The sequence below is a fragment of the Mya arenaria genome, chromosome 12 (genome assembly GCF_026914265.1).
Source record: "Mya arenaria isolate MELC-2E11 chromosome 12, ASM2691426v1".
Lineage (NCBI taxonomy): Eukaryota > Metazoa > Mollusca > Bivalvia > Myida > Myidae > Mya > Mya arenaria.
In genome coordinates, this window is record NC_069133.1 from 32,688,848 (window position 1) to 32,710,793 (window position 21,946).

General features: G+C 35.5%; 1 protein-coding gene across 1 annotated transcript in view; it reads left to right on the forward strand.

The window, feature by feature from the left end:
* Window positions 1–20,628, forward strand: part of LOC128212019 (cGMP-specific 3',5'-cyclic phosphodiesterase-like) — a 52,865-nt gene extending 32,237 nt beyond the window's left edge. The window contains exons 9-20 of the mRNA XM_052917236.1: window positions 3,886–4,029; window positions 4,183–4,329; window positions 12,113–12,220; window positions 12,831–12,940; window positions 13,281–13,368; window positions 13,676–13,776; window positions 14,059–14,136; window positions 14,560–14,698; window positions 15,383–15,466; window positions 18,306–18,402; window positions 19,204–19,310; window positions 20,304–20,628. Coding sequence (XP_052773196.1) covers window positions 3,886–4,029; window positions 4,183–4,329; window positions 12,113–12,220; window positions 12,831–12,940; window positions 13,281–13,368; window positions 13,676–13,776; window positions 14,059–14,136; window positions 14,560–14,698; window positions 15,383–15,466; window positions 18,306–18,402; window positions 19,204–19,310; window positions 20,304–20,378 — 1,278 coding nt within the window. The 3' untranslated portion in view covers window positions 20,379–20,628. The remainder of the gene's footprint in view (window positions 1–3,885; window positions 4,030–4,182; window positions 4,330–12,112; window positions 12,221–12,830; window positions 12,941–13,280; window positions 13,369–13,675; window positions 13,777–14,058; window positions 14,137–14,559; window positions 14,699–15,382; window positions 15,467–18,305; window positions 18,403–19,203; window positions 19,311–20,303) is intronic.
* Window positions 20,629–21,946: the final 1,318 nt, after the last annotated feature.

Sequence of the window (21,946 nt, forward strand, 5' to 3'; positions counted from 1 at the left end):
GGTCACCCAGCTTATAAACAAACTAAATGGCACTCCCTTCAGCGAGAGGGATGCCAACATAATAGAGGTAACTATCACCGCGGCAACCACGCTTAAAACAAACTAAATGGCACTCCCTTCAACGAGAACGAAGCCAACATAATAGAGGTAACTATCACTGCGGTCACCCAGCTCATAAACAAACTAAATAGCACTCCCTTCAACGAGAGCGATGCCAACATAATAGAGGTAACTATCACCGCGGTCACCCATCTTATAAACAAACAAAATGGCTTTCCCTTCAATGAGAGCGATGCCAACATAATATAGGTAACAATCACCGCGGTCACCCAGCTTATAAACAAACAAAATGGCTCTCCCTTTAATGAGAGCGATGCCAACATAATATAGGTAACTATCACCGCGGTCACCCATCTTATAAACAAACTTAATGTCCCTGTCTTCAACGAGAGCGATGCCAACATATTAGAGGTAACTGTCACCGCGGTCACCCATCTTATAAACAAACTAAATGGCACTCCCTTCAACGAGAACGATGCCAACATAATAGAGGTAACAATCACGGCGGTCACCCAGCTTATAAACAAACTAAATGGCACTCCCTTCAACGAGATCGAAGCCAACATAATAGAGGTAACTATCACCGCGGTCACCCAGCCCATAAACACACTAAATGGCACTCCCTTCAGCGAGAGCGATGCCAACATAATAGAGGTAACTATCACCGCTGTCACCCAGCTTATTAACAAACTAAATGGCACTCCCTTCAACGAGAGCGAAGCTAACATAATATAGGTAACTATCACCGCGGTCACCCAGCTTATAAACAAACTAAATGGCTCTCCCTTCAACGAGAGCGAAACCAACATAATATAGGTAACTATCACCGCGGTCACCCAGCTTATAAACAAACTAAATGGAACTCCTTTCAACGAGAGCAATGCCAACATAAAAGAGGTAACTATCACCGCAATCACCCAGCTTATAAACAAACTAAATGGCACTCCCTTCAACGAGAGCGATGACAACATAATAGAGGTAACTATAACCGCGGCAACCACGCTTATAACAAACTAAATGGCACTCCCTTCAACGAGAGCGATGACAACATAATAGAGGTAACTATCACCGCGGCAACCACGCTTATAACAAACTAAATTGCACTCCCTTCAACGAGAACGATGCCAACATAATAGAGGTAACTGTCACCGCGGTCACCCAGCTTATAAACAAACTTAATGGCCCTCCCTTCAGCGAGAGCGATGCCAACATAATAGAGGAAACTATCACCGCGGTCACTCACCTTATAAACAAACTAAATGGCACTCCCTTCAATGAGAGCAATGCCAACATAATAGAGGTAACTATCACCGCGGCAACCACGCTTATAACAAACTAAATGGCACTCCCTTCAACGAGAGCGATGCCAACATAATAGAGGTAACTATCACCGCGGTCACCCATCTTATAAACAAACAAAATGGCTCTCCCTTCAATGAGAGCGATGCCATTATAATAGAGGTAACTATCACCGCGGTCACCCATCTTATAAACAAACAAAATGGCTCTCCCTTCAATGAGAGCTATGCCAACATAATAGAGGTAACTATCACCGCGATCACCCATTTTATGAACAAACAAAATGGCTCTCCCTTCAATGAGAGCGATGCCAACATAATAGAGGTAACTATCACCGCAGTCACCCATCTTATAAACAAACAAAATGGCTCTCCCTTCAATGAGAGCGATGCCAACATAATAGAGGTAACTATTATCGCGATCACCCAGCTTATAAACAAACAAAATGGCTCTCCCTTCAACGAGAGCGATGCCAACATAATAGAGGTAACTATCACGGAGGTCACCCAGCTTATAAACAAACTAAATGGCACTCCCTTCAGCGAGAGCGATGCCAACATAATAGAGGTAACTATCACCGCGGTCACCCATCTTATAAACAAACAAAATGGCTCTCCCTTCAATGAGAGCGATGCCAACATAATAGAGGTAACTATCACCGCGATCACCCAGCTTATAAACAAACTAAATGGCCATCCCTTCAACGAGAGCGATGCCAACATAATAGAGGTAACTATCACGGCGGTCACCCAGCTTATAAACAAACTAAATGGCACTCCCTTCAGCGAGAGCGATGCCAACAAAATAGAGGTAACTATCACTGCGGTCACCCAGCTTATAAACAAACTAAATGGCACTCCCTTCAATGAGAGCGATGACAACATAATAGAGGTAGCTATCACCGCGGCAACCACGCTTATAACAAACTAAATGGCACTCCCTTCAGTGAGAGCGATGCCAACATAATAGAGGTAACTATCACCGCGGCAACCACGCTTATAACAAACTAAATGGCACTCCCTTCAATGAAAGCGATGCCAACATAATAGAGGTAACTATCACCGCGGTAACAATGCTTATAACAAACTGAATGGCACTCCCTTCTACGTGAGCGATGCCAACATAATAGAGGTAACAATCACGGCGGTCACCCAGCTTATAAACAAACTCAATGGCACTCCTTTCAACGAGAGCGAAGGCAACATAACAGTAATCTAAGTAACCATTTACATTATTTCTTTCAAACTCACTCTTCTATACAGCGATGAAGACATCGATATAATACAGCTATTTAATTGGCAGCTATGCGAGTTTACACAATGAATCTACAATTAACTTACCTAAGGTGACAGCATTGCCGACATCATCGAAGGTAGATGTATATGTTTTATTGCAGAACTGTCTTTAAAACCCGCTCTGGCATTGGTATTGTAGATCTGATGTATAGTTATAACGCGTTCTCATTGATAACAGGGACACCGGTATGGTTTCTGTAACTACTTGTATGTTGCTTTGCTAAGCTTTCTGCAAAGACAGAGATGCCACATCTACTGTGAAGGCTTCTGTCATTGAGTTCAAGTAAGCGCTAAATGTGTGCGACACTATTGGGTAACATCTCTAAAAACAGCGATGTTTATTTCATTTAAGTATTATAATAATGTATTGGTTGCAATAAAAGACACACTGATGCTATCGATGCCAAATGCACTCGTTAAGTTAAACGTTGTACTATCTTTTTTCTAAACAATTCACTTAAATCTTAACGAATTCATTTTATGTATGAAGTTATACGGTAGGATTGTATTCTGAAACTATGAAAATGATCAAATGAGAAGAATACATTATTGATGTATTTTCAAGTCACGCTATTTCTCTTTCAAAAACAATCAATAGAGGCTTTGCATAGAAATAGAGTATGAAACAGTCCTGTCTAAATGCTATGCATGAGATTTCGCGTCTGATTTAAAATTGCAATTAGCATAAAAATTGGTCAATAATGCAACCATGAGCAATACTTGAATATGAGTATAACTAAATTATTCCAATAGATGTATTCCATTAAAGACTTTATAAGACAAAAAAACTGGCATGACAAACTTTTAACAGCCATATTGCATATTTTGCTGCTCAATTTGAGTTTTCCGTTTCATTATTCGTCACCACCTTACATTTACCGCGGTTAAACAACAAAAACGCAATGTAAGTTTTGTTATCATGTCATGGCACCATATCATTGGCAGAGGAAGTAGAACTCCTTTTTGCAAGGATAAAAAACACAACGTATTATTTTATTTTAACGTATGTCGTAGTAAATAAACGCTATTGTAACGAAGACACCATATTAGCCATGGTATCAAGGTAATAACATGTTATTAACTTGATTATGTTTACACTCCTTATAAGCTTCCATCTATCCACAGTTGAATTTTGACAATGTATATAAATATAAATTCAGAATAGACAGGAGTGTGTACATCGTTGTAAGCAAGTCGTCATATAATACCTTACACGTTTCACCTCTTTCAGGCATTTTCCATTTTCACTGGTCTTGGCATCCACAACTGCCAGATGTACGAGAATGCATGCAGACTGATGGCGAAACAGACGGTGGCGTTGGAAGTTCTGTCATTTCATGCGACTGCAGGACAGGAGGAAACAGAACGATTAGCGGTAAAGTGAAACTGTTTTCTCCATTTTCTTCTGCCATTCCGTCTTCCTAACTTACGTCATTTAGCCATATGCTCATATTTTAACTCTTTATTTCTAAAAGTACAGTTTTGTTGCGATATAAATCAATTTGGATATACATTTAAAACATTTTAGAAAACGGATATACCATCTGGACAAGAGCTCAATCTGTACTCCTACGACTTCAATGATCTCATCCTCTCGGACGATCAGACACTACAGTCGGTCATCTGTATGTTCAAGGAGTCCGGACTAGTGGCCAAGTTCAGGATACCAATTGATGTAAGTAATACATATACTGTAGCAATACCGTTTTTCATAATTATTCCGAGAACATTCATATCTTTATTCGAAATTCCATCGTCGACAAATATTTTACACCTCCCTAAAATACAGAAATCCCTGTTATTTTTCAATGAGACTCGTTTATTTTTCGAAGAAAGAAGTGGATGTATTATTACGGCCTTTATGTCATTGTCGTCTTCGTCGTCGTCGTCGACATCGTTGTATAACGACTTTAACCGGTGTCATACATCAGAAACGTTCAAGATATTCAAACAGAGCTTAGTACAGATGACATAATACGCTTGTGTATAAGAATGTTTATATCTCCGGATTTAACAACGGTCGAATTTTGCCCGAGTTAAACAGCGTAGAAATTATGTCCTTGGTACGCGTTGTCTTTTGAGAAGTTCTTTTTGAAAAGGTATAATTATCAATTTGTCAGTGTTAACCTTTTTGTCACCTAAAATAATGCCGTCATTTTTTCTAAAGATATAATGCCTAATGACTCGTATAAAGACGTTTTTAGTTACATCAGAAACACTATACGATATCGTTCACCTTACTGCCAATGATGCATCATTAGGCTAGAAATGTATTTTCTAAGAGAGTGTTCAACAAATAATCGTCTAATTTCTTTTTAATGATATTGTCTGTATATAGAACATTGATTAAGACTTCTTCTAAAAAGGGTCGTACTTTGATACGTAATAACTAAATGCAAAGTACCCGTATGTAGTAAGAGATGCACTCTTTATATTGACGATTGAGGAAGCTACTTCAGACTAATATTTTGTTAAAGTCTTAGTAATGCACATAATTTATAGTTTTTATACCCTCTATATTTAAAATTGAGAATGCTACTTCAGACTGTTATTTTGTGTAAGTCTTAGTAATGCAAATAATTTATAGTTTTTATTTTTGGAATTCAGTGCAATGCCTGCATTAGAAAGAAAAAAAATCATGAATATCTCAGAGATAAAATACGCTTACTTCCGTTCTGATGGAACATGGATTCCGTGAAAAATTAATGGTTACTAACTTCAAAGTGAGACACTCGACATACCATTTTATTGTTTAAATCAACAGGTTTTGTACTGAAGTTTAAGGAAATGTATGGTTGTTTTATACTAGTATGTGAAAAGCTATCATTCAAAGTAAAACAACTATCAGTTATTTGCATCAGACTTAAACAATTCATCAGCCTGAGGTATCATTCCCAATCTTAAATATAGAGAAGGTATCCTGGACCACATCCTTTACTCAGCATTTGGTAATAACGTTTCTAAACCGAACTTAATTACAAGTTCACATAACTCAATCAAAGTGCTGAAAGCACTGATGGACTAGGGCTTCATTTAGGGGAATGTTGACAACCATGTTCTAAGCATTGACAAAATCGGCTCACATCACAAGGGGTCACTGTTTGATGGGCTAGCTTAAACTTTAGACTAAAACTGCTTGCAAGCTGCAAAGGAAATTTGAAAAATCTAGTTAAGTGTGCGTAGAGTGAGGGGTGTGTGGGGGGGGGGGGGGCTAAAACGTTAAATCAGATAAAGTCATAGTTCTTTTGAATTTCTCAAAGTCGTTCAATCAGACATGTACAAATTAATTTACGTGGTTGGCACACATACCTCTTTAATTTGATCAAATCCTTTTATATCAAAGGTCTGTTATTTGCAGTTTCAGAGAAGATTTTCAATGATGTAATTATATACTATATAGAAAACCTGTCACCTCTTTTTCAGGGGAGCTTTTAACAACAGGGTCGTACTTTGAACAATCTTTGTAAAATACATCTACATTGTCAGACTACACAATGCTATTAGGAAGTAGTTTTTATTTAAAAAGTGAAGAATTGTTTTCTCCCTCTTAATTTGTGCTTGGTATTCAATTCACATAACATGTTACCATGATAACTTGGTGCTGTTGATAAATACTAAGCACTGCCTTCTGTCTAATGCTATTCATATTACTGCTGCAGACTTTTGTACATAGCAAAGCAAGTTGAGTAGACTAAGATGAGATGAATATCGTTTTTTAAAGTATGAAATATTGAAATGTATTTTAAATACTTTGACCATCAAATTTTATAACATGGTGTCAGCATTTAATCACACTGCTAGTGAGAATGGAATACCAAACATAATTGTATTCTTTATTATATACCCATCATCAATCCACATGCAATACATATCACAAAATACTTTAACCCATATTCCGCTCCAGTGCAATATGGCCATATATACCACTCTTGTGACGACACGTCATAACAAGTATGTTGCGCAATATTAAATTGACGTCATTAAAGCAATGAGTGCGTCCTTAAAATGAAGTTTATTATGCAAAGATGTGGCTTATAAGTGATCTAATCAGTAATGTATATAATAAAAGGGTTATAAGTACTGCGTTTTGATCCGGATATGGCCGAATGTCATATTTGATTCTGGTAGTTTTTTTGTAGATTTTGATTTTACTCGGCTTGTGCCTTGTGAAATCCAAATCTGCAAAAATCTACTTGAGTTGAATACAACCTCCTGGATCAAAATGCAGTACTTATAACCCTATGATGTACAAAACATGTTACCCCGTGGACAGATCATCTTTAACCCACAGGGCCATTGTAACTTTGAACAATCATTGTAAAAGACAACTACATACAAGTTGCTTAAGGAATTAGTTTGGAAAAATTAAGAATTATTTTCTCCGTCTTAATTTGTATGCATTAGATAACTCAATAAATGCAGCAGTTGGCCATTCTTGTATTGTCCTCTGTCACTGTCCTGAACGCTCCCTACCTCAATAGATGCAAAAGGTTGTAGGTTCATGATTCTCCTGGTCCAATATGTCATACAGAAAGAAGATGTTGAATGTAGAATCAAAAAGCTTTCTTTTCAGGCACTCCAAATTGAATAGTACTGTAACATTTGAAGTGCCAAGAATTTGTTGGATTCCTAGGCAACAGGTATCAGGTGTTGCAGTACATTTGGCAAATACTTTTCACCCATCCTTGTAAATCTAAAAAAACTTTCATTTCGCAAAAGTAGTTCATATAACTATATTAAGGTTGCTAAATCAGAGTTTGAATAATTCTGTAAACTAGATGTGCCTTTAATTGCAGCAATTTGAACTCCAACTCATAATGTCAATTAAGCTGGTTAAGCAATACTGCAGTTCCTTGGTATGGGGATTGCTTTATTTACTTGAATAAACAGTTCTTGCGTTGGAGAGTACAATGTATTAACATGCATTTTTCTTGCCCTGACTCCATCCAAGCCTTAAATCTTAGATCAACATGTACTTGGGGCTATGTGTAATATCAATGAGAACTATAAATTATGTTCAATTTAGTGCCACTTATGATATTTCATTCCACATACAAAAACACTAACATGTTCTTTAAAACCAATATCCTATGTTATGATAAAACCATTGCCAAGTTGGTAATTTGAAAAGACAAGAAACTATATCTGGTCAGGGTTTGACATAGTCTTTCTAGACAGCTGGACTTGTTTTGCAGATACTTTGAAAATCTTTAAAAGCTAAACTGAACAAGACTGGAGCAAAAAAACTCACAATGCCAAAAGTGGTTTTAAAGACTTACAAGATCATTCTCACATCACCTATACCATTAGTTCTTATCTTCAAACTTAAGTCAACATAATAATTACATAAATGTTTTACATAAATATTGCAATGAATAAAACATATTGCAATAAGTGCCAATAACATAGCAATCAAGCATGATCACTATAGGCCTAAACTTTAGATTTCAACATTTTCCTGATAAACAATAAATAGTTTTACTTAACAATTTTCTCATTATTTACTTATTTACACAAGCTGAAAAACTGGTCTCTTTTGGAATACATTTTTGATTTTCATTCTTGCTAGAAAACAAAAAGTGACCACAAAGCGTCTTCAGAAAAAGAACTTGTAAAGTATGCACCAGTCAATTGTAACCACGCCCCCCCCCAAGGGATATTTCATGGCTTTCATCATTCAAACTAACAGTTTGCTTGTTATTTCAATATTCAATGATTTTGTAAACATTCATAAATGATGGTTAAAATGAACATTCATGCTAATAATGCCTACCAAAAGCACCTGACTGACCAATCAGTATCCAATTTTGGCAGGGCTTATTGGTGGTTCATTGAAATCAACCATGATCTCCCACAATCTGCACTGATCAACAGTAGTTAATGAATTGTTTCAATTGTTCTTATTTTCATAAACTTAGAAAACAACTGAAGTGAATGAAATTTATTCCTCATTACTGAGAGAAAGTTTAGAAAAATGAACGAAGCCGAGTAACACCAGCCAATCCCCGGTAAAATCCCTGCCCTGGGATAACGAACTGGTGGTAAAATCCCGTGAATAACGTCCACGCACCCAGGGGATCTAAGGTAAGAGCAATTCCCTGATATATTTTGAGGGAAGACAAAACCACCGCAATCATCCGGCATTGCGAGGACACTAGTTCTGGCTTCCATAACTTTAATGTTGATATTTATTTTTTTGATGTTTACAACACGTCCAAGAAAGTAATATATAATATGTTCGCTGAAGTTCTTTTATATAATAGCTACGAGGACACCTGAAAGGTAAAAACACAGCTCTTTTCCCATCGGTATATCCCCGAGGGGGCCGTGGTAACAATTGACTGGTGCATTATAAGAGAGGAAATCAAAATTGAGCATGCAAGATTGTTTTAACAATGGCGATTGCTTATCACCATATCATTGAACAAAATGTATAAAGTAATTATGTACTTACACTGAGAGTGGCTCCAAGACTTTTTTATGCACATAGGTAAACAATCACCTTCAATCATGCACATATTCATACATTTGGCCTCATTTAGAATGAAACTTTATAAATAAGTATGCGCATATTTGATATTTTTTATCTCCATTTTTATCTCCATTTTGCGAAATTGAAATTACATGATTTTTTCAAACGAACTTGTATTGCTTGAAAATTTACGTGTTAAATTAAAAATGCTACCCACGGTAAGATGAAAATAAATCCGTTAGATGGTAGTAATCATTCAATGTCGGCTTAATTTCCTCAATAAAACACTATGAAATTCACATCATCAGCATCCGCAAGTAGTGATAACATACATGTCTGAATCATTCGGACGCTCTGATCAGAGTACATTTTGAGGTCAATAAGTAGACTGGTACCCTGATTTACTTTTCCTAAAAAATATAAAGTTATACAGGTACGCGGCATATGGTTTTTAGTTAACATTAATAGTATTTGAACAATAAATACCAAAAATCATGTTGTATTTAAAAAAGTGCGAAGTGGCATGCGATGATTAGTTAAAAAAACTTTGTATCGAAAAGAAAATATCACGGAAACATGCAATTTATGTCGAAAAAAAGAACAGGGACCGACTTCGGAATACCACCATTCTATAGAAAGGATAACAATACTTTTTTAAACCAACTTTCCTGATTGTTTTCTACTTAGACCGCACGCTTTATTCGCTTTACGTATGAATTCACAAGACATTTCGAATGCGCGACGGGCACCGCGGTTAGCTGATACTGGTTTCATTTCGGATAAAAAAGAAAGAGGGTACCAGTCTATCAATACAGAGCCTTGAACGGAAAAAATTCGATGCGTACTTTTCCAATATGTTCATTTTCTTATTGCATATAATCTGACCGTATGCAAGAACATTCATGTAGTTAACCCGATTAACTCACTCGCTACGTATGAATTTATTGTGCTTCATTAAAAGAACATACAGTTAGCTTGAATTGTTAGGAGAACTATTTTTATTGGATGTTTTCATTGTAATCAGTTCTGGTACTACTTTGATTATTCAAATTCGCTAACCGCAATCCAATCAAAATACAGCGTATGAATACATTACGTCAGTGAACCCCCAGATGCGGCTTGAGAATGCTGGTATCGCGTTTATGGCTATGAACTAGGCCACAAGTGCCCTAGTCCAAAAAACTGTATGGGTCTATCGTAACTACATCTTTTAAGCTCACCTTAGCCTGTAAGCTGCGGGTGAGCAATTAGGATCGATGAATGTCCGTCGTCCGTCGTCTGTCGTCCGTTGTCCATCCACACTTAGTTTGTTAACACTCTAGTGGTCACATTTTGCCTCGATTGCCACGAAACTTGGTCATGATGTCTATACCAGTAATTACTCGGACGAGTTCGAATATGGGTCATCTGGGATGAAAAACTAGGCCACATGACCCCGAAATAGAAATATCTTGTTAACACTCTAGAGGCTTTTGTTTCAGTCAAAACATCCTGTAAATTTGTCAGAAAGTTTTTTTGTTGATTTCTAGCTCAAGTTCGAATATGGGTCATCTGGGGTAAAAAACTATGTCACATAGCCCAAATATGGAAAAACCTTGTTAACACTCTAGAGGTCAAATTTTACATCCCAAATATCCTTGAAATTTGTCTCGATGATTTCTAGCTCAAGTTCGAATATGGATCATCTTGGGTCAAAAACTAGACCAGAGAGCGCAAATATGTTTAGACCGTGTTACAGGTGAGTGATAGAGGGCCATCATGGCCCTCTAGTTCAACTTTCAGTCTAATATCATTAAATGCTTCGTTTCAAACACTTATTTCTGATGACCCTCATCATAACTGCACCAAACAGTAATACAACAGTTAAACGACATGAAGCATCACTGCGACCTAGTCTAGTTAACAGCAGTGGTATCTTTTCACCAGCCCTTAAGCCTCAGCGAAAGCTGCGATAAAATTGTTAGTCATATTAGGTGTTTTGAGTGTAGTGCTGAGACAAGATGTAATCCTGGCTAAAGCTACGTGGTTCACTAACGTGCATCAGTGTATAACATATCCCTCCTGGAAGACATTTAGTATTTTAGTGGTTCGGTGGGGAGTCGAAATTGCGATCCCTTCATTGATTGTTTAGTGTGTCACCAATAGACCAAATATCCGCCATACCTGCTACACTTAGTAAAATCCCGTCTTATATATCTGAGTAAGAGCCCTTTTTTAACACTATCCGAAGAGAATCATCTATCATCCGGTTAACAAACTGGCAAATGATTTCTATATTTGTTAAATAACCATTAGACCCTTAAATAACTCGACTAACAAAGATTAATGAAATCATATTTCCAAAACTAAAAACATTACCAAACTTTCTGATAATTAGGTTTCCTGGATTATTGTTTTCTCTTTTTTAAAACACTGACTTTCCTATAAAATCTGACGTTCAATAAGCGTCTAAAATGATGATGAAATCAATCAACGGTTTAACTGAAACGCCGTATTGATCCTGCTTTAAAGATGTTATTTATATTTCTCCTATCTATTTTTAATCAAAGAGACTACTTAAATCACTTGAATTACCCACAAGTCATTATGAAATATATAAGTGTATAACCATCGGCATTACCAAAACAAAGGGAAGCAACGAACGACGGATGTTACAAACCACGAATAATTTCTTGGCAAAACGAATGTATAATGCTTCTTTGTCAAAAGCTAAAATTATAAGTATCTTCCATGGCCGAGAGTGTAAGAAAGGTTCATTCCGACCCGAGCGTAAGGTCATTTAATCTTCGCCCGTGGGCAAGATAAGAATTTCTCGCATGGTTAAATTATTGGATCTACTTATCTGTGGTGGGAGAAATGAATATATTCGCCTATCGAATACCATATGATAATATGTCTCGTCTCTCAAAATCCAAAATTTGAATACTTAATGCTTCGTCTCGCAACATCGAAAATAAGATAGCTAACGCTTTACCTCTATCGGTAGGTAATCTGTCGTTGGACGTTGAGTGTTAAGAAGAACTACCGCCCAGTGGCCTACCACAACTGGCGACATGCGTTCAATGTCACCCAAAGCATGTTCACTATGCTATTTGTAAGTTCTAGAATGATAGTTGATTGATACTTGAGTTTAATTAATACACATTTATTTTCTACACAACGAGTCCCCAGCGTGTTAAATTTAGTTACGGGGAAACTATTCATTAATAGTATGACTGAATTGGTACTTAACATTATTTCCCATTATATTGTGAAATGATCGATAAATGCTATTGCTGTATTTATATTTCCATACTGAGTAGTTGATCTTCTTTTAATATTTTTGAGGCAAAATTTTCACTTAATAAATATACTTGTTTATTGCGAATGGTGTGTTTGAAATAGGAATAGAATCCACTCGTAGTATGTACTTTAACTTGCAAGTGACTTTGGTTAAAAATAACAAACACAAACAAACGAGTATTGTTTAATATCTTTATATCGTAACATCGGTTTATTTTATTTCAGAACCAAGTTAGGACACGTACATCACGGACTAAGATTATCGAAAACATAGAAACACACATGATATATTTACACAATCTACATACACATATGCTCTACTAAATGTGAAACACATTCTGTTAATTGTGTTCATATACTCACTTTACTTAAATGGTTTAATTTTAGTTATAAATCACTTTATCCTGCTGCTTCCACTTCAGACTGGCAACCTGCTGAACATGTTCACGGATCTGGAGGTATTTGCGAAGCTTGTTGCCTGTTTATGTCACGATCTCGATCACCGGGGGACGAACAATGCATTCCAGACAAAGTACGTGTGCTCCAACCCCGTATTTGAAAGCACCTGAAGTGAATATTCAAGCATTTACTCACCTGAAAAAAATCTTAAATCGTCATAATTCCATATTTTTGAAGTTAATAATTTCAAACATCATTTCAACTTCAACATCAACGACTTTAATAACAAGAATTTGATTTAGTTAAAAACTAAGCTAAAAATGTAATATTGATTAATTTGTTTCTTATATATTTCTAAAGTGTTTTTTTCTAGAATTCGTTTAAAAATGTGTTCTCTATACCATTGAGTATGTGTTTTTTTTCTAGAGGTTTTGTTAAAAGACGTGTTCTCTATGTATAAGTCTATCTTTCAGAGTTGTATCACCATTGGCAATGCTTTACGGCACATCTACGATGGAACATCACCACTTCGACCACAGCATTATGATATTAAACAGCGAGGTAAATAATGGATTGTAGTTATAACATTTACCATTTAAATGTCAAATTTGGGGTCCTTAGAAACTGTTTTAACCTTTACTCAACTGAAATATTGGCTTTGTGTTAAATTCACATGAAAATCAAGTAATTTAGATCAGTTCATGTTATTAATGGCTCATAATTAAAAATTATATGCACAACATGATTTTTATTTGCAGTCGTCTACGAACAGCTCAGACCTTATAACGTACGTAAACGCTTCGCAAATATAAATACCGCCGAACATATTCTTGGCGAACATTACATAATACATGCCGTATTATTTCAGGGCAATAACATTTTCCAGTCTTTGGAACCAGATCAGTATCGGGAAGCAATTAAATTGTTGGAATTCTGTATATTGTCAACCGATCTAGCCCTGTATTTTAGGTATGATTTTGGTGCTTACATATCTGGTAGAAATGTTAAGAACATGTCTTTTACGCCAATTAACTTAAATATGTTTCTGTTTGAGACTCATAATATTTCATAAAAAGTAATTAATGTTGTTAATTGTTTAATGCATGTGAATGGACGTTACATATCTAAACGGTTCGCATTTTCACATAATAAATGCGCCCGCGGAGGTGGACTGAAAATGCGGAAAGCAACGCGTTCACATGGGACTCCAGCAAAAGAGAATTTTAGCCAGTGATTTCCTTTTTTCTTTAGAAAACGTGGAGAATTTAAAAACATAGTGGACAGCGGGAAAACAGATTTCCAGAACCAGGATGATAGGCAACTTCTCACGTGAGTTTTCGGGCCTGAGTTCAGTTAAGGCAAACTACAGGTGTTTGCGGCTAACTATTGCCATGTAGTTCCCTGTTTGCAGAAACGCGCTGCTTGTATCAGAGAAATAAAACAGTTAATTAACTTGAGCGACTTTTACCGTTTACTGAACTCTGGTTTTGTACTAAACATTTATCCGAGGTGCTTAAGTATAGTTATACGCTACTCGACTGCAAACTTGTTGGTTGTTGAATGCGATTTTCGGTTATTTTATTCGCTAAAGCCCTTTCTTATAAATAGGCCATATTGAAACTGGTCTTCATGAGTATTACTTATATATTTGTAAACACAGTATTTCTAATATAGCGTAGCATTTTGAAATACATCCAAACCCACTAAGTGCTTCATTATATATCAAGAATATCCCATGTTTTATAACCACAGAGCTATGATGATGACGGCCTGCGATGTCGCCGCTATCACCAAACCCTGGGAAGTACAACGTGAGGTCGCTCAGCTGGTGGCCAACGAGTTCTTTGAGCAAGGAGATGTAGAGAAATCGCAACTTGGTGAAACACCTATTGTAAGTTGTCCTTTACAACTAGTTGTATTCTGCGAGTTATATGATTTATGGCGTAAAATAACTGAAATATGTTAACTTTCTCTTCATGGATAATACCTAACTATCAAAAGTTGTAAGGTTTTGTTTCGGTTATTCGTTAATAAGTTTCTCTAAATTGAGGACCAATCTAAGCAAAACAAATATTAAATGGAGTGCTTGTACTTCTACCTGTCATGACCTGCAGTAGTTTTTGTGTTAATATGTTTAGGTTGTGTTCAGTTAGTGTAGCCACATTGAGTTGTCAATTCAACCCCTTTGTTTAATGGGGCTTAAAATTCTCGAGTTTTCAACCCGTGATATGTTCATGATGTCATTAAGCTAGTACTGGGTGAATTCCAGTTGCTTTATATTTGCATTCGGTTGTCAATGACGTTTCGTGTTATAAAATTCAAACAACTCATCAGCAAAAATGAGCTCTAGGGGTCAGATACGTTATCGAAAAAAGAGAAAATTAAGCAAGTATTTTTATTGATCGATCAAATTAAACACAGCGTAAAGATCACTGCACAAATTTATTAATAGCAATAAATGGTTTGCTAATGAGGCATAGCAATTATAAACTGTTTACTCAATTGGACCCTCATAATTATTACATAAAACGGAATATTTTGATATTTTGATACACATACGGATATCTTTGTTCAGGCTATGATGGACCGTGACAAGAAAGACGAGTTGCCGAAGATGCAGGTTGGATTCATAGATGACATTTGTACACCAGTTTATGAGGTAATTATTCTTGTTACAATTAGCAATACATGGCTTATCAATTGATTGGATTGTTTCTGGTACAACAAAACGGTTAAAGTATATGCCTGTCATTTTATTCCAAATCCAACCATGAACAAACAATCAGTCGTACTTAATAATCCGTAAGGTGGTACTTGGTTTCTGATGCTGTGTATCAAGTGCGGCCTTTATGCTTATTTTTTTTTCGATACTAATATATCTATAGCTACTGTTTTTCCTCAAGGAACTATTCCGAAATAATTCAACTGTTGATTCGTGTTATATTCTATGCAGTAAAACAATGGTGATGTCATTTGCGGAACAAAAATGGTATAATTCCGTTGGTCGTAAAGAGAAACAGTGCGTTTAACCATGAGATAAATGAAAGGAGGCATAAAACAACAAATATATCACGACATGACGCTTTCTTATGTATCACGTCTCGTTTTCGGTATGATATTGCACCTGTCTCTACAGTTTCGCTGTTTCAGCGAATACGTGTTAACGAGCCAAATTCGACTTGATATAGGGCATCAGAAAAAGTCATTAGAATATGTGTACCAAACTTTTAAAATCGTGTTACTTTCTAATGATATTTTTGGAACTTTAATAGTATCACAAAATGCAATATTACAACATCCTTACTGCCATAACAAAATCTATCGGAACCATTAAGTTGTGCCTTAATGTTCATAAATACGATTTGATATATTGTTGTCATTTTTATGAAACCATAAGGTACACAAAATTAAAGTAGTCAGTGACTAATTGGATTGCGAATGAACTAAAAGTTCTAAGGTTCAACCTGATAAGTACAATAATACAATAATGGTTGGGTAGGTTAAATCTGTTGACCTCGATTGTAAACTTAATTCGTTTCTTAATGTTTCTGTCTGATGACTTAGAGTTTTCTCATTATATTTCGACCCATTTAAGCAGTCTTTGTGAGCTCCAAACTTATAGTTCTTTAATTATATTTTGATCCAAAGATGTTCTCTGGGCTGTTTCCTACTCTAAGTCCAATGTACGAGGGATGCCTGAAGAATCGTAAAAATTGGAATGACCTCGCCGCCCGAAGTGATTCCCCTACAATCTCTGAACCAGCGGGTTCATAAACTTTCTCATTGGAATAAATGCGATCCTCCTTGGCTTTGGCATTCTTGTAAGCGTGTACCGCACTCGTTGTCATGTTTTTTCTCTTGTCGGCTTTTTTCTGCCTGGTGATAGTAGGCAAGCATGCTAGTACATGTAAGACCTTTAGCCCCATAATCACTTTAAACCTTATTCAAAATGATCATATAAGTCATACTGTGTACTTCCAATAGTCATTATATCATATTTGTACATTGTTATATTATAGTAGCGTATTGTACTTTGATCATCACATAATTATTATATATTACATGTGTAGCACTGTGTACTTTCTACGGTCATCAGACATTTGCATACAAGCGTTACATTGTATTTCTCACGATTATCACACCATTTTTATACATTTTTTAAGCTTAGCACTCTGTATTTCACTCGATCATCACACCATGTTTATACATTATATTAGCTTAGCACTTTGTATTTCGGTCATCACATCATTGTTATAGATTATATGAATGTAACACGGTGTTCATTAAAGCAGAAGTATACATTATACAAGAGTAACAATGTGCACTCCCTAAGGACATGATGTTATTCATTATACGTACTATAAATGTATCATTGTGTACTTCTTACCGACATGGCACCATTATTATACCTCCTTCGGTCATGAAACCATTATAATGCATTATAAAAGAAGAGTTCGCTGAAATTCCTACGGTCATCAATCAAATACATGTATATTAAAATTCATGATCCTATCACTGTGTACGTCTGACGTTGGGACGCTACTTAAAACAATTAATGTTAACTAGTATACGGGAGAGCAACACTACTGAGTCATTACCATTTAGCAGTTTTAGAGTTTAGCGCACTTTCTAATGAAGGTTGATTACTGACAAAGCTGTTAAGAGTCCTGAAATAAAGCTGTGGTCAAATGTAGTTATAGTAACACGGTCAGACTTTATCTGGGACATATCATCAAACCAGAACATGCAGCCCATTTAATTACGTGTTTTTTGGGTTGTATATGATAAATATACATATAATGTAAACAAGATGCATTCATGTCCGTAATACAAATTCTAAACGCACACATACTTTAACAAAACCTGTTTTCATACGCTCTTGCAGAAGGTGGTAAACTCAACATTTCTCAGAATTCTACTGTTTACTACCAGAGTATATAAGAACCTTTAAATATAATATAATACTATAATACTTCAGAAAAAATGCTGCGATATTATTCAACTGGCCGTAATGTAGGCAAACAAACGATGATTTGTTTTTTACTCAATATTTTGACATTTAAGAGAACTGATATAGCTTATGATGAGTTAGGATCCAATTCACGCTTCTTCACGTGTACATGCGTTTTTACCACGATTCTTGCACATTTTAGTAACCTTTCAGGATACAGTCTTTCTGATATACATTTGACGGTGATAAGCTAGATTCCCCCTCGTTTGGAAGGTTTTCGTGGCTAATATATATACTATTGATTATACATATACATCTGTGTTCATCGAATTCATATTTACTTTTATAACAGTTTCACATTTGATTCGTTGACGTCTGTCTTTAGAACTAACAGCAATGGAGAATCGATTATTTACAAACTCAACACCAGTTTTACCAACTAATCACCTTATACAAAGCATAAATACTATTGTAAGGTATTCTGCTTGCACAGCTAGAAATGTGTTGTTGTTTTGTGGCATGCATTGTGTTTGTGTCGTTTGTACAGATGCTTGTGTTGGTGAACGAGGGGCTGAAGCCATTGCAAACGGGTTTGACAAGAAACCGCCAACAGTGGCAGGAACTGGCTGAGCTGCATATTCAAGGTGTTTTGAAGTAACGATATGTATATACATGTGTGGGATTAAATGTTCTTAAATAAAAGCAAAGAAACAATAGAAATTATTGACTGAGACCGTTTACATATAGCTGAACATAAATGCAATATCGCGGAATAGAAGATTGAATATGGTATAAAGGAGTGATCATAGAGCAATTTGGTCAGACAGTAAGTTGGCCAGACAGCATGTGAGTCAGGCCGCAAGATGGTCAGACAGCAAGATAGTCAAACAGCAAGGAGGTCAGATAGCAAGTTGGTTACACAACAAGTTGATCAGACAGCAAGTGAGTCGGACTGACGTAAACGGGTGGTGTGTTTTTAAGTGTGTGTTAAGTGGCCATTGTCCACTGTTCTGAAGGAGTTTTTGATTCATGATGATAATGATGATATTAAAGTTTATTTGAAATTTCTTAACATCTTAAGTCGTCTATTTTCTAAGATAATAGCTAAAACATCCCGAGTAACAATGATGATAACACTATTTATAATGGTGATTGAGCGTAATGTTGTTACAAATCTAAAAACGAAAGTAATAATCGTACCAGAACATTGCATTAATTTTTATTATTCCATTGTTCAATTAAAACAGAATGCATGCTATCAGTTTTTTAAAGACAGGACATACATTCGTATAATTATTGTTCTAAAATTTAAATAATTAAAATATAATGTATTGGAAACGGAACACTTATTATGCTTCAAAACGACTGAACACAAAATAAGTTCTGACAACGGCAATATGTTTTTAAATAAATTGATTGCAGTGTCAATTATGTTATTTGTAAAGGTAAAACGGAGGAGATGAGAGCTCGCCTGTACGCGTCCAAGACTGACAATAGCTTGCACTCAGAGAGGAGCAGCAACAACAAAGATGTAACGGCCAAAAGACTCAAGGTCAGACCAATCAGTCTTCTAGTCACTTAATAAGTTATTGTTTTCCTACTGTCAAAATGGGAAAAAAAAGAAATACACCAATATGCACCATTTCACACCAAGCTTTACTTGGAAGAAACCCTGACTTCAATATACATTTAAACCACATATATTTCGGTTCCATGAGATAAGCGCAAGCATTTTTGTACGTTTTCTAGATTTCATATCTATCTTTACAGTAAATTTGGTTTCAATGAAAAGCATGGTTTCAATTAAAATACCAACGGTTCCTGGACTGGGAAGCAAAAGTGTTAAAGTTCGAGTGGAACGTTTTCAATCAAGAAAGATATTATAAGAAGCTAGAATTTCTTGCATACAAATGGCGTACACTTTATTAACGTCTTGACCTATTGGCGTTTTTTTTTCAAAATACTAAACAAGAGAGCATTTCTGATCTACATGTTTCACATGGCTACACTGTCAATTCGGAAACTATATATCATACTTTTTGTTAGTAATTTGAGAAAGGGCTTTAGGCCGAAACTATTATAAAGAGTACGCTGAATGATTTGCACATATTAACCGTTTCCTTTTGATTTTGAGTTGATTGACCCACTTTGTCACAAAATCGGGTTTCAAGACAAGTTCGAGTTTAATGTTTTGGTTTATTGTCATTATTTTAAAACGAGACACAACCACGGGAGAAGCTACATATTCAATCATTAGATTTTTCCCTATTACTATCTGACAGAATATCCTATTATACATCCATTTCGTTTAAAGAAAGTGTTATCTCGAGAATACCTTAGCCCATGTTAACGAACAGACTAAAAACCTGACTCAAGGCTCAAATCGTACGTAACTCTCTTTTTTTGAAAGGGACCTATGAGAAATATATTTCAAATCAACGGTAGTATTATAATGTACATATATTTTGTAAAAGAATTCGAAATAATAACTGTACAACGAAATATCTTAAATAGTTTCTTCAATTAATTCCTTTTTTCATTACAGGATTCGCAAAATGCATCCACAAAAAGAGCAAGAACAGACAAAGCGGCCAGATCTAAGACATGCACTCTTTTGTAACTTAACATCGCCTGAACGTTCCTGCTAATTTAAATATTAAATAGTAAATATGGTGATAATGAAAAAAAACTTGCGCTCGCTGTTTTAAATTGAGTCCTATTAGTGTATCGCTGTTGTCAGTCTTCGACAAGTATGTGTTCAAGTATACATAGTGAAAAAATACTGTTGTCGATAAAAGTAACAATTGACAAATTCTAAAAATTGTATACCTTTACTGATGTTGCGATTTGCATGATTCTGATGGTTTTCGTCAGTAATCGACACCAGTGCTACGAAATACATAAATGTACACATTATTTATTTCTGTAATAAGCAATCTTGTAAATGTTCTATTTGATATATATATATATATATATATATATATATATATATATATATATATATATATATATATATATATATATATATATATATATCGTACATATAAAAAATGTATAACTACAATGGGTGCAAATATTTCACGATTTGTCGGCAGTGGAAACATGTGTTGCTCACACAAAACAGGTTCGTCTTGATCTCTGTTTACAAGAATGTCATAGTGTGTATTGATTGATATGTTTATTGTTTTCTACTCGATGATCACGTTTTGAATAAAACGCTTACATATTTAAAACATTGTTTCAATCAGTGTTTGATTATGTCTGTGTATACGTGTAAAAACGGCCTGCAGTGATATTTTGTCTAGATTTGAGCCTTGGTATTGGGGTATCTGTAACATCAGTAACATGCTATAAGATGCCTTTTTTGGTGATATGCCTTTGTTTTGATTTTACTTAAACTGTGGAAATAAACATGGAGTATGTGTATCGTGTTTATTATTTGTTTTCTGACCCTCTTAATGTGGTGTAGACGTAGCATCAAGTGAACTTCGGCGAGATTTTGTGCTAATTGTAAGTATAATTCAGTTTGTTCGTTCGCCCGGCCGCTACTGTTTTGACCGATATTTAGTTTTAGGGTTTATAACACACGTAATTTGAAAATAGCATTAGAAAATATCTGGCATATTACTGTTCCAGAAGCAGCAGTTAATTCTCAACGACACTTATACTTAACTTATAAAATCATCAATGTACGTAGTTACTAATGATTCTTTCTAACAACTTCTTACTACATATTTAAGTTCGAACCATTTCCAACTAGTGTTATTCTTTAACCTTTGATATCACTTACATGTTGTCCTAATTATGAAGCTCCCTATACTACTTTGAAATTTCATAGTTTTTTTGTATACATGTTAAATAACATAACATTGATAACATACAGTGGACAGTTGGAAGTTGACTTAACGCGTCCATAGTTTAAAAATTAGTTCTGATACTTGTTTGGAATTACTTTGAGGGATGGTCGATATACAGGTCCTGAACAACATATAGATTGAGGTCTAGTTTGAATTGTAATACAATTGAAACTGTGGAGACAGGCCTAGATTGGTATTCAATATTCGACTAAAGTAGATCTTATGGCCATACATCATTGACTGCATTCACTATTGGTCAGTAAATAATATCAAGTAATCCGATTAGCTTCATGGTTCTTAGATCCATTTAAGACTAATATCGAATACAAGC